At 58.9% G+C, this 11,200-nt stretch overlaps 1 protein-coding gene across 1 annotated transcript in view; it reads right to left on the bottom strand.

Moving 5' to 3' along the window:
* Positions 1–30: 30 nt before the first annotated feature.
* ADAMTS10 (ADAM metallopeptidase with thrombospondin type 1 motif 10) overlaps positions 31–11,200 on the bottom strand; it is a 59,421-nt gene continuing 48,251 nt past the window's right edge. The window contains exons 16-25 of the mRNA XM_075736336.1: positions 9,236–9,369; positions 8,281–8,404; positions 7,638–7,718; positions 6,025–6,188; positions 5,473–5,599; positions 4,390–4,519; positions 3,683–3,887; positions 3,274–3,450; positions 2,399–2,555; positions 31–1,925 (exon numbers count right to left, since the gene is read on the bottom strand). Of these exons, the coding sequence (XP_075592451.1) occupies positions 1,816–1,925; positions 2,399–2,555; positions 3,274–3,450; positions 3,683–3,887; positions 4,390–4,519; positions 5,473–5,599; positions 6,025–6,188; positions 7,638–7,718; positions 8,281–8,404; positions 9,236–9,369 (1,409 nt within the window). The 3' untranslated portion in view covers positions 31–1,815. The remainder of the gene's footprint in view (positions 1,926–2,398; positions 2,556–3,273; positions 3,451–3,682; positions 3,888–4,389; positions 4,520–5,472; positions 5,600–6,024; positions 6,189–7,637; positions 7,719–8,280; positions 8,405–9,235; positions 9,370–11,200) is intronic.

Genomic DNA, 11,200 nt, shown 5'->3' with positions numbered 1-11,200 from the left:
CAAGACTGGGACCAGAAGCTGCGCCCGGGATCGTAGCTACTCCTTTATTATGAATCATGCTGTTACGTCGCTCCTCCTCAGAGTTAGTACGTTAAACATTTTTCATTATATATATCTCTATATAAAAAGGTGAAAACACCCCCTCCTCTCCCCAAAATGTCAGAACGGAGCATTGCACCAGGAAGGAAGACAAATGAGTGCCCGCTCGACAGCCAAACGGGATTTGCTGAGCACCAGAGAAGCTGCGCTCGGCTGACGAGCGGGTAAAGATACAGATGGCAGAGTGAGACGTGAGGGCTGGCAGGGCGGAGGGGTCTGCTCTGGGGAATGAGGGCTCTCCGCCTCCCTGCACCCTAGGGATGACCCCCAAGGGGAACAGAACATGGCTTTGGACAAGATTTCCCACCTTCGTGATGCAGAAAGGCCTGAAAATAACAACAACAACAACGACGACAACGACGACGATAAGAAAAAGCACATGCTTTGTAGATTGGAAATTCAGGTCTCCTCCGCAGGCTGTGGTGGCCCATGGAGAAGACGTGTCGGCCCAGATTTGGCCAGGAGGTGACCTGGAGGAATTTCAAGCTTGCTCTTTTCCCATCACTGAAGGTCCCCTGAGGGCAGAGGAGTGGGTGGCACTGCGACCGGCACCCCGAGGCCACAGCGGCAGGTGGTGAGGCTGCCTTTGGAGGCAAAGCACCTTTTGGAGGCAAAGCACCTTTGGAAGTAAAGCACCTCTGGAGGCAAAGCAGCCGCGGAGGCTGTGGCGTTCACTGGGGAAGGCTGTGCCAGGACCAGGCAGACTGGTCCTGAGTCATGCCTTGGTAATGGGGACACTGTGACCAAGACAGTTCTCGTTCTGCATCCTCCTTTGCTTTGTTTCCTACAGTCCAGCACGTCCTCAATGCCCGATAAGTGGCTGCAACCCTGAGCACGCCTCGGACCTGACCTCAGCTCGTGCTTCGTGGTGTCTCTGGAATAAAAAGGGTCATAATAGTGACAAGGGCTTTAAGGAAAAATAGGGGGACACCCCAATCAAAGTAGGTTGTTAAGAGAGTTTGGATAACCCCCTCTCCCAGTTAAACTGGTGTCACCGCTCTGCTCACTGAGTGACCTGCTCTCTGTCCCCTGCTGCATGTCCCTGCAGGTGACAGGATGCAAACAAGAAAACAACATTCCTGCTCCAACCCCACTCCCAACAGCTGCTCATCTTCATCCATCGCCCAGAAGCCACAAGCCACGCTTGTCACCTGTGGTACCTGAAACCTCCTCCCTGTCTCCCCGGGGATCCCCAAGGGAAAGGCAGGAGCCCCCGGTGCCCTCAGCCTCCCCGGGGATGCCCCACTGCGGACCACGATGCCCCACGATGCCCTCGGGACACGGGCATGGAACAGGACGAGGCAAGAGCAGGGCGAGCAGTGCCGCTTCGGTGGCTGTCTCAGCGCCTGCAGGACCTGGGTCTGCTACTAATAAATAACAATGTCAGAATTTCAAGTAATGTCCCTGCTGCCGCGCTCTGCCCAGCTTCTCCCTCTCCCACCACTCATCGACCGGCTCCTGTCGCACTGGGCTGTGGTGGTGTCTGCAGCGGCTGGCAGTGGTTTAACTGGGAACCTGCCATTGTGAAGCTCGGGGGCGAAGGGTGCATGTCTTTGGGGGGACGGGTTTGGGTGACGCCGGCTCCCACCGGAAGCACGACCAGTGTCTGTGTTGGACCCAGGGGAGATTCCCAGGTCGGAGAGGAAGGGCACGTCTCAGTGGCCCTCCGGCGTAGCTTTTGCCTTCCAGTTTTCCCACGGGGGTCACGCTGTGTCCCTAGTGCCCCTGGCATGTTTTACAGCACATCTGTCGGAAGTAGGTCCGGCTGCAGAACTTGAACTTCAGGACGAGCGGGCAGTACGCCACCTTGTTCACATCCTTGCACTCTGGATGGGCGACAGAGGGAAGGAGGGTTACAGTTGCCTCAGGGCTGGGGAGCCCCAGGGGGGACTTCTAACCAGCCCTCTGCAAGCTCCTTTTGCACCCTGATGCACAGCTCCTGGGGGGGCACAGCTCCTGGGGGGGGGCACAGCTCCTGGAGGGGGGGCCACAGCTCCTGGGGGGGGGGCACAGCTTCTGGGGCGCTGTTTGCCGGGAAGCAGCAAGATGCAGCCGTGCTGAAGAAGCCACTGAGAACCTCGCTACTGAAATCCTCTCTTTGCCAAGGTGCAGTTACTCCATTTCTCAGGGTCACGGCGTGCCAGTTTGCCCTGGGACCGGAGGGGACAGCACCAGGTCTCCCCACAAGAGCCTCACCCCACGGCACAGCACCTAGAGCTCCAGCGCCCCTGCACCGCGCGGCCCCCGAGGCCGGCAGCGCTCCGCGTTTCCCTCCTCAGCCCCACCCCGTCTCCCTCACCATCAGGGTTGTCCGTAGGTCCCGATTCACACTTGGTCTCGCACTGCTGCATGCCGGGCGGCTGCAGGGTCTCCACGCAGTCACTGGACAGCTGCCCGGTGTGAGCCAGGCACTGGACGGATCTTCTTTGCTGGCCAAGGCCACACTGCGCAGAGCACTGCCGAGAAACAGCACAGTACAGAGCTGCAGCGGCCGCCATGGCTTTAATAATGTGGGGGGAGAGGGCATGGCCGGTTCTTAGGAGGTGCAAATGTGCTGGGTGCAGCCGTCCCTTCCCTCACCAGCAGCTGCAGGGACCTCGCCAGCATGGCTGAGCACTGCAGCCCTGCTTCTGAACCTCCAGGACTCAGCGAGGGTCCCTCCATCCAGCCCTAAATCACCGGCCTTTCCCAGGCCGCCTGCACCCCGACGTCACCCTGCAGCTTGAGGGTGTCAGAGGGAAAGGAGGACTGTCAGCATCACCTCGCTGCGGGTGCCGGGCTGGGCTGTGGTAGGTGGACCAGCCATGGCGTGGCTTGCAGCCGGCCCGGCCCAACTCTGCAGCCCATCGCTCCCACTGCACAGCACTGCTCCCCGTCCTCACGGCTCCGCTGCCCCCCAGACACCCATGGGGTCCCTTCAACAACTTCTGTGGGGCCCTGCTAAGCCTGGGAGATTCCCTGGGTCAGCTGTGCACTCGGGCCACCGTCACAATGTTCTCCTGAGCCAAGGAGGGGGCAAAGAACACTGTCATGGAGTCCTGCCGCCCCCCAGATAGTTGTGGTGGCCACATTGGGTTGTGCTAGCAGGTAAAAGCCTCGTGTGCACTAGGCTTGGAGGGGCTGAGGAGGCAGAGTCTTCTCCTTCAATAACCCCAAGGAAAGGATTGTCCCTACCTCTCCCCACTCGCCAGTCACCCAGCGCGGCGGTGGGCAGCGCCGCAGGTTGCACCTCATGCTGGTCGGGGGCTTGGAGCCTTCGTAGCACTGGGAGGTGGGCAGCGTTGTGCTGTGGTCACCGCTCTTGCAGAGGACAATGCGGTGGCGGAAACCTGGCCCGCAGCTTGGGGTGCACTGCCAAGAGAGGACACAGACGGTCAGGATGCACGGCGCAGAGCAGAGAGAGGCAGCTCTGGCCCTCCTCACCAGTGCTCCCACCTTGCCTGTCTCCTGAGCTGCAAGGCCATTTCCCACGTAACGCTCTCCATGGCCAGCAGCCATCACCGATGCTCTGGCCTAATCATTGACACTGTCCTCCTAAGGACCGGTGCCATCGGAGAGGTGAGCGCTGATGTTAAGCAATTACCTCAGACCAGTCCAGGGCGACCCACTCTGGAGGGCACGTCTGGTTATTGCAAGGCTCGAGCATCTTTGGCCGTGGATGGGTGCAAGAAGCATCATCCAAGGTCTTCTCCTCGGTGGCAGAGATCTTACGCTTGCAGAAGACGCTGCGTGTGCGGACGCCTTCGTTGCAACTTCGGCTGCATTCAGACCAGTTCCCAATCACCCAGCTGCAGACAGGTAAAAGAGCAAAGCTTGCGAGGAGCACGGTGGTCCATGCTCGTCCCCATACTCCTGTACACAGCCCTACTCCTACTCTGCCCGCAGCCTCCCAGGCAGCTCAGGATGAACCACAGGGTTCCTCCACATCTCCCTTTTCCCTTCAAGAGAGGGGCAAGGGCCAGCCAGGGAGGGGCTGGGACAATTTCTGAGGGACTGCGCTGAGTATCTGCTCTGCACCAAAGGACCAGATGGGCAGGGCTCCTTTCTGTAAGTAGCACGGCAGCGCAGGGAGGAGGCCACGCTACGGACGCCATCCTCGGCCAACGCACCATACGCTCGGCACATGTTCCCCCTCCCCAGCAGAGCCGCTCCAGCCAGGTAGTGTCACCCCCGGGGACTGTGGCAGGGGACGCTGAGTTGGGAATGGCAGAGAGGGAGGAGTTTCACTCTCCTCCACGCTGACTTTTCCACCCACATTCCCTTTGATCCGCTCCAAGCCACAGTACTCACGCCGGGGGGCACGGTTCAGTATTGCACGGCCTCTGCCGCTCTGGCATTTTGGTTTCAGGGCTACAGAAATGGTTGAAGACAGTTGAGCCATCGGCAAGTTTCTTGCATACCACAGATTGGATCTGGCTGCCTGCCAAGAAAAAGAGGCAAGGGGGAAGAGAGGAGGACCCTGGAGCTCGCCCTGAACCAGGCTGCAGGGACGAGCCCCACAGCTCTGCTCCTGCGTGGGCAATGCGACGGGGCAACCACTTGCCACTGCACCTTGTCACACCTGAACCTACTTCTCTATTCATTATCAAGGCCTCCTTTGCCTCTAACATCTCCAGAATAAAAATGGAATGGGTGAAGGCTCACCAGCCAGGGCAGGACCCGGCAGAGTTTGCAGAGGATGGAGGATTGAAGTGTTCCAAGGATTTCATCCTCAGATAAACCTGTTCTAACCTTGACCTTGTGACACTGGGCAGCACTGGGGGGAACAGCTGGAACAAGAGGGGGCAACGCTTTGTTGAGGCCTAGGACCGGGTCAGCACCCCTAGCTTGAAACAGGGAACACGATTAAGCCTTGCTTTGGAAACCACCTCTTCTTCTGAATACCAGCTCAGTGACTCGCAGCCAGGTTCTCCAGAGCCACGAGACACGGCACAAACCTTTCTGTCAATCCCCACGGGAACCAGCCCAAGGGATTCAGGGAAGCGACAGAGGTGTTTCAGTTCACAGATGTGTCGATCTGAAGGCCAGAGGGGCTGCTGCAGTCAGCTAACCTGTCCTGCATCGCACCAGTAAATGAATTCCAAGCATCTCATGCCACCTTCTAACACCTGGACCGCCTAGACCCGCGGTCCAGCCGAAGAACGGCATCCAGGCTGTTTGCCCTGACCCTCTGCCCACAAGAACGTGCTGACTGACACCAGTTTGCATGTGGCTGGGTGCAGGGTGGGAATATGTAGAAATCTGAGAGCTCCTTCAGAGCAAAGCAGATGCAAATGTCCGTGTGCCGACTCCTGTGGCCCAGACGCAGTGCGTGAGAGTCACAGGAGTGCAGACACGAGTGTGTCCCCCAGGCAACACGGGGCCAAACCTCACCCCCTGCACACAGCACTGAGCATTTGGTCCACGGGGTGTAGTGCCAGGAATACTGGTTCGAGGCATCTCTGCCGATGGGTGCGTTGAACTTGTACCGGATCCCCTGCAGCTCCGTCCGCACAAGGACCTGCGGAGAAAGGCACCACCGAGGCATCAGTGCCATCGAAGTCCAGCATGGTTGTGACCATCCAGATGGCACCCCACAACCTCAGCGTGCTCCCTAAAATCCAGGGCAGCTGAAATTTTCCCCCCCCTTTCCCGTTCCAGTCCCTTCCAGCTTTGACATGGCAGCCACCAGTGATGACAGTGGTGCAGGCATGAAGGTGACACAATCAGAGGACAAGCTCCCGTGCACTTAAAGATTGAATTGTTCCAAAGCCTGGCAGATTAGGGAGGGAGACCTGAGAATTTAGCCCAATTTACCTCTGATCTCTGTGCCCCTTTACTCCAGACAGCAAGGACAGGGGCTGATTAGCTCCAATTCCTATGTAGTCACAGCAAGGTCTCTTTAGCCCAGCCTAGGTGGGGTTTTGAAGGAACTGTGTTACCAACCATGACAAAGAGGGTGACATTGGTGGGTCCCAAGGCCTCCAGGGACTCAGGCTCCTCTGGGGATCTCCTGTAGTGGAATGTTGTGCCTGCGATGTCAAAGCGCCGCGGGGGGTCGATGGAGAGCTTCCCATTGATGTAATACTCGCCGCTCTCCCCTCTCAGCGCTGTAAGAACGGGGGAGCAAGGGTTAGCAGAAAGGCTGAAGGCACCCGGATCCGGCTTCGGCTGGGCGCTTCTCATCTGCCAGGCTCAGAGCACTGCCACAGCGGAGGGTAAATATCACCAGCCTCATTTTACAGGGAGGGAATAGGTGGGTGCCTGGGTCAGGGTCCCACAGAAAGTCACTAGCAGAGGAAGGACTAATGCACCCATCATCTCGTCTCAGCCCGCCTGCCACCTCAGGGTGGAAGGCTGATCCTGCAGGGAGCTCTGCCAGCTGCCCAGGGTGCTGATGGGGACACCTGGCAGCGTGAGGAGCTGTGGCCATGGAGCCAGGTTCAACTCCGGCTGTGCAAACTGGGTCTTGGCTGCTGGGGCTACTGGGGGAGGCTGGTCCCCAGGAGCCTGGCTGTGGTTGCCCGAGTGAGTCGCTAGAGGGAGATCGGCTCGCTTGCTCCTTCCCGCTCCCATTCCCACGCTCTCCCTGCTCGCTCCCTGCCACCAGCACCGCGCTGGCGTCCGGCTCTGCGTCACTCCTGCCCTCGCTGCTGGCAACGACCTCATTGCCATGATGCTCTGGAGCAGGGAGGATGCTTGGTACTGATGAGGATGGAGGATGCTCCCTCCCCTCCCACTGAGGTGCAGGGACAGATCCTGGAGTGGGAGAGACTGATGGCAGCAGTCGATAAGAGATACGAGCTTGGGCTGTGCCTCCAGTGCGCAGGAATCCAGTTTGGATGGACTTGAGGAGTCCCCAGGATACCTGGGCCAGGCAGAGAGGGATGTCGGCATCCCCAAACCCAGCAAAGGGAGCTGGCCTGGAGGGATGCTGCCAGGAGAGCCCGGCTGCCACCTCCCACCACTGCCGGCATCTGGGAAGGCTCCAGCTCCTGGAGAGCCAGTGCAGAGGCACCGGGCAGCAAGCCAGCAGTGAGCACCCCTGTCCACCTCTCCACAATCAATGTCCATTGCTTGGAGGACAGAAAGAGAAGACAAGGGGAAAGAAAAAAGCCCGTTATAAAAACCAGCCAGAGTCTGGCTGGAAAATTAAGCCCAAGGAAAATGTGAGCAGGTCTATTTTTAATCCCCAGCCCAACATGCTGGCGGAGGGGGGAATGCCAAGGAGCCACAGACAGTGCCAGGAACAGCGGGGTGTGGGGTTTGCTCAGGGTTACGCTGCTGAACAGTGAGCACAGGATGAAGGCAACGCCGCAGCAAGACAGGCTGCGTGTGCCACACTGACATGGTCCACGCTGGCCTAGGACACGCCGCCCTGCCAGCAGGCCCTGCTGCCTTCCTCGGCCCCCAACCCCACGCTGGGACCCCCAACCCCATCCTCTGCTGCGGTGGGAGTTTTCCATGCTGGGCCTTTCCCACGCCCCATTTAACCGCAGGGAAATGGCAGACCAAGGGGTGTCTGGCTGGGATTTCAGTGTCCTCCAGCCCCATCTCACCTAGGTAGTTGATGGAGAGGTTCAGCTCCCGGATGTCGATGTGGACAGAGCCCTTGGGAATCTGGATCACCTCTTCGTAACCTGTGAGACAACCCAGGGCTGGTGAGCAGTGATGCTCAGCCTCCGAGCCCGGAGCCAACCCTGCCATGACCTGGATGGGGCTGTGTGCCACCCTGTCACCCGTGGGTTAAACACTGAACAAGGTGCTGGCAGTGCAGAGGTGTTCGTTCAGCCACCCACTGCAATTAAACGGAAAAAGCGCTATGGCCCACAAGGACCGTGGCTTGCTTACTTGGTAGCGCGGGCTCTTGCGATGGGACTGGTCGTGATGGGACTGGCTGTGCTGGGGAGGTGCTGTGGAGCTGGGATCTCCATGGGCATCTCCACAGCCTGGCGTCAGGGCAGGGGAGCAGGGAAGGAGCTTGGTGCTCTGTGCCAGGGACTCAGGTGCCAGCGGTGGCTGAGTCACGGCGCGGGCAGTGAACAGGAGCGATTTGCTCTCTGCTTGCAGCCTGGTCCTACCCTTTGGGGTGTTTCCCTGGGAAATGTCCCTGCCTGTCCTGCACATCCCCAAGAGCAGGTGAAGCCGAGGACTCGAGGGTGGGTGACACCAGCTGTGCTGGCCTGGCCGCTTGCTCCCTACCTCCCTCCGGCAGGGACTGGTTGAAGATGCCCTCAACGGTCTCACAGGAGCTGCCGTCTCCCCCACACACACGACACTTGTCCTCCTTTGAATCAGAGCCCAGGACACGGTCGCAGCCCACGTGCTGGAGGAAGAAGCAGCAGGGAATTAGCCATCCTGGTGGGGCTGTGTCCTCCCGACACCTGACCTGCAGCATCTTGGGGAGCGGGGAACTCCCCTGGGCTCCACCTCACTCCCCTCCGTTGCACTGTACACCAGGCAGTGCTCAGTAACATCTCCTCTGCCCAGCCCCACCTTTCTGCCCCCCCTCTCCAGGGACAGCCTTGGCGGGGGGGGGTCTCTCTCCAAGGCTGGGGGGCACAGGCAGAGGTTACGGTGCTTGCACTGAGCTGGGGGAGCTGCAGCAGCCCAAGGGGACCCGTGTCCCTGCAGTGTGGTAGCGAGCCCACGTGAAGCCTCTGGCTCTGCCCCGCTGCCACAGTATGCGGGCTAGCAAGCAGGACACCGGCGTGGCTGTGGCTACCTGTGGTGCGATCCCCCTTTTGTTCCACAGCCCCACAGAGACCGAGAGCCCACAGGCACAGGAAGGGAGACAGACAGAGGGAGCCTGCCTGCCTGCGGGCTGGGGGACATGTGCCACTCCCATGGCGCTTTCTTAGAATTAAACCTTTTATAGCCCTCCAGGTCCCATTTCAAGGGAAATACCAAGTGCCTGGAACTACACGGGCTGTAAATGCAGAGACCCATCGCTAACGCAGGCCAATGTGGCAGCCAGTGCATGGAGAGCGGATGGGCACAGGCAAAGAGGTGGATGTGCTCCTGCTCCCACGGGGGAACCGGTTGCCCGGGCAGAGGGATGCCCATGTCCGTGTGGGCACGTGGAGGGCAGTGCTCCTCTGTCCGGGGGTCTGCCCTTGCCTTCCTGTCCCGAGTCCGTCCCAGACCCCGGCAGCACCTTGCACTCCCCGTTGACACAGATGTCGTTGGAGTCCTGCCGGCACGGTGTCCCGTCCACCACGGCCGCGGCTCGCTCTGTGTAGAAGTTGAAACCCTCGGCCAGGCAGTTGAGGGAACAGGCTTTCACACCCCCTGGGAAAGAAGCGGAGGTTCAAACGATGCCACCAAGGAGAGAGAGGAAAGACGTGCAGAGCCAGAGATGGATAACGGCTGCCTTTTACCCTTGGCCTCCCCACACCTCCAACCTGCGCCTGGCCCACCGCACAGCTCCAGGGGCCCAGGCAGGTGTCCATGCTGAGCAGAGGGACTCAGGAACCCTCTTTATCGATCAGCATCGAGTCAAGACCCTTGAACTAGACACTGACACATGGTGAGCGACTGTCCCTTCTGCACAGCCTGGGAAACACAGCCAGTGTGTGACAGGGAAGGAAACAAACTCACTTGTTCTTACCTGGTGTCGGTCACTCCTGGGTCACTTGGCACTTTACAAGGGCTGACACCCTTGTGCCCATTTTACAGACAGACAAACTGAGGCAGAAGCTCTTAAGTGACTTGTCCAAGGTTTTTCAGCTACTAGACCAGAGCAACAAAGTTTTTCAGCTCCTAGATCAGTTACTAGGCCAGACCAACCATTTCTTTCTGCTCAAGGCTGGTAGATGCTGAGTCCTTCACAGCAAAGACAATGACAGCAGTGCAAGGATGAAAGGGAAGGATGACCAAGTTATAGCTCAAATACCTGCTTTCCCAACACCCCTTGCCAAAGCACCATCTAAGGAACAGAGACTGGATATCAGCATATTGGCTTACGGTGCCTGGGAGCAGGTCGTGGGACTGGTTATGGAAGAGGACACCTGAGCAGAGCAGTTTCCTGCCTCCTGTCATTGGATTTTATCAAATGCTGGTGCAGATTGTGGCATTTTCTGCCTTTCCTGAGCACCCTAAGGAGATCCAACAGCCCACATGACCCTGGCAGAGAGATGCATGCCTGAGCTGTGGCAGTTTGCTCCTGCAGGCACCAGCAACAGTCACGAGCTGCACGCCAGAGCTGGGAAGCACCTAGGTCAGGAGAAACTGAAATCTTTAAAACTTGCAACTCGATACAGCACATCAAAGGTGCAGATGGAGGGGAGGGGTGGCCCAGCTGTGCCTGGGAGCACCTGAATGCAGCTGGAGAGAAGAAAGAGCAAAGCCAGGAGAGGGAGGAACAGGAGGAGACACGAGAGGGGAATTCAGCTCCTTGAAGGCATGCTGTCAAGCAGGATGTCTGGGCAAGCCCCTGGAGAAGGTGTTTGATCAACCCTCCTTCTGGACAGACAACCCCGTCCACAGCACCCCGGGCTCTCCCCAGCCCAGCGACGGAGCACCAGGGCCACTGAGGGTGACAGCGCAAACATGACCTCGAAAATTCACAGCCATCTTGCCACTGCGTGCCTGGGCCCCAGGTCTGTCCTGCCAGACCTCAGGTGCAAGATGTCACCAGCAAGGTAAGAAAACCTGAGTCACGAGGGACCCATGCTGCCTGTGAGCTGTGACCCCAGCTTGGAGAGGCCATGCCATCGAGCTCCACCAGCAACTGCATGCATGCAACCGTCCCACCAGACTGGTAGAAGGGCTTGTGCGGGTCTTCCCAAGACATATCTGTGATTTAGCCAGTGCTTGCTTGCTGGTTCGGGAGCATCTCTCCTGGCGGTGGCCTTGCCCCTGGCAGCACAGCGGTATGCTCCGTCGGCTGCACGGGACCCTTTGTCCCTGCCTGCGTGTAACTCTCTAAGGCCGCGCTCTCCGCTGCCGTCACTGGAGTGCAGGGCAGGCTACGCAATGAAGCAGAGCCGAGAAAGAGCCAGAAACTTGGGGTTTCATTTCAGGGCTCTCAAATGGGTTTGCTAAGCTATTTACACGTGCTCCTTATTCCCTGCCTTGTCTCCAGCTACAGGGAAAAGCAAGACCCACTGCAGTTCCCTGG

Source organism: Balearica regulorum, chromosome 26, assembly GCF_011004875.1.
Source record: "Balearica regulorum gibbericeps isolate bBalReg1 chromosome 26, bBalReg1.pri, whole genome shotgun sequence".
NCBI classification, from domain to species: Eukaryota; Metazoa; Chordata; class Aves; order Gruiformes; family Gruidae; genus Balearica; species Balearica regulorum.
The sequence above is the reverse complement of the archived record's forward strand: the minus strand, read 5'-3'. Positions and strand labels throughout refer to the sequence as shown.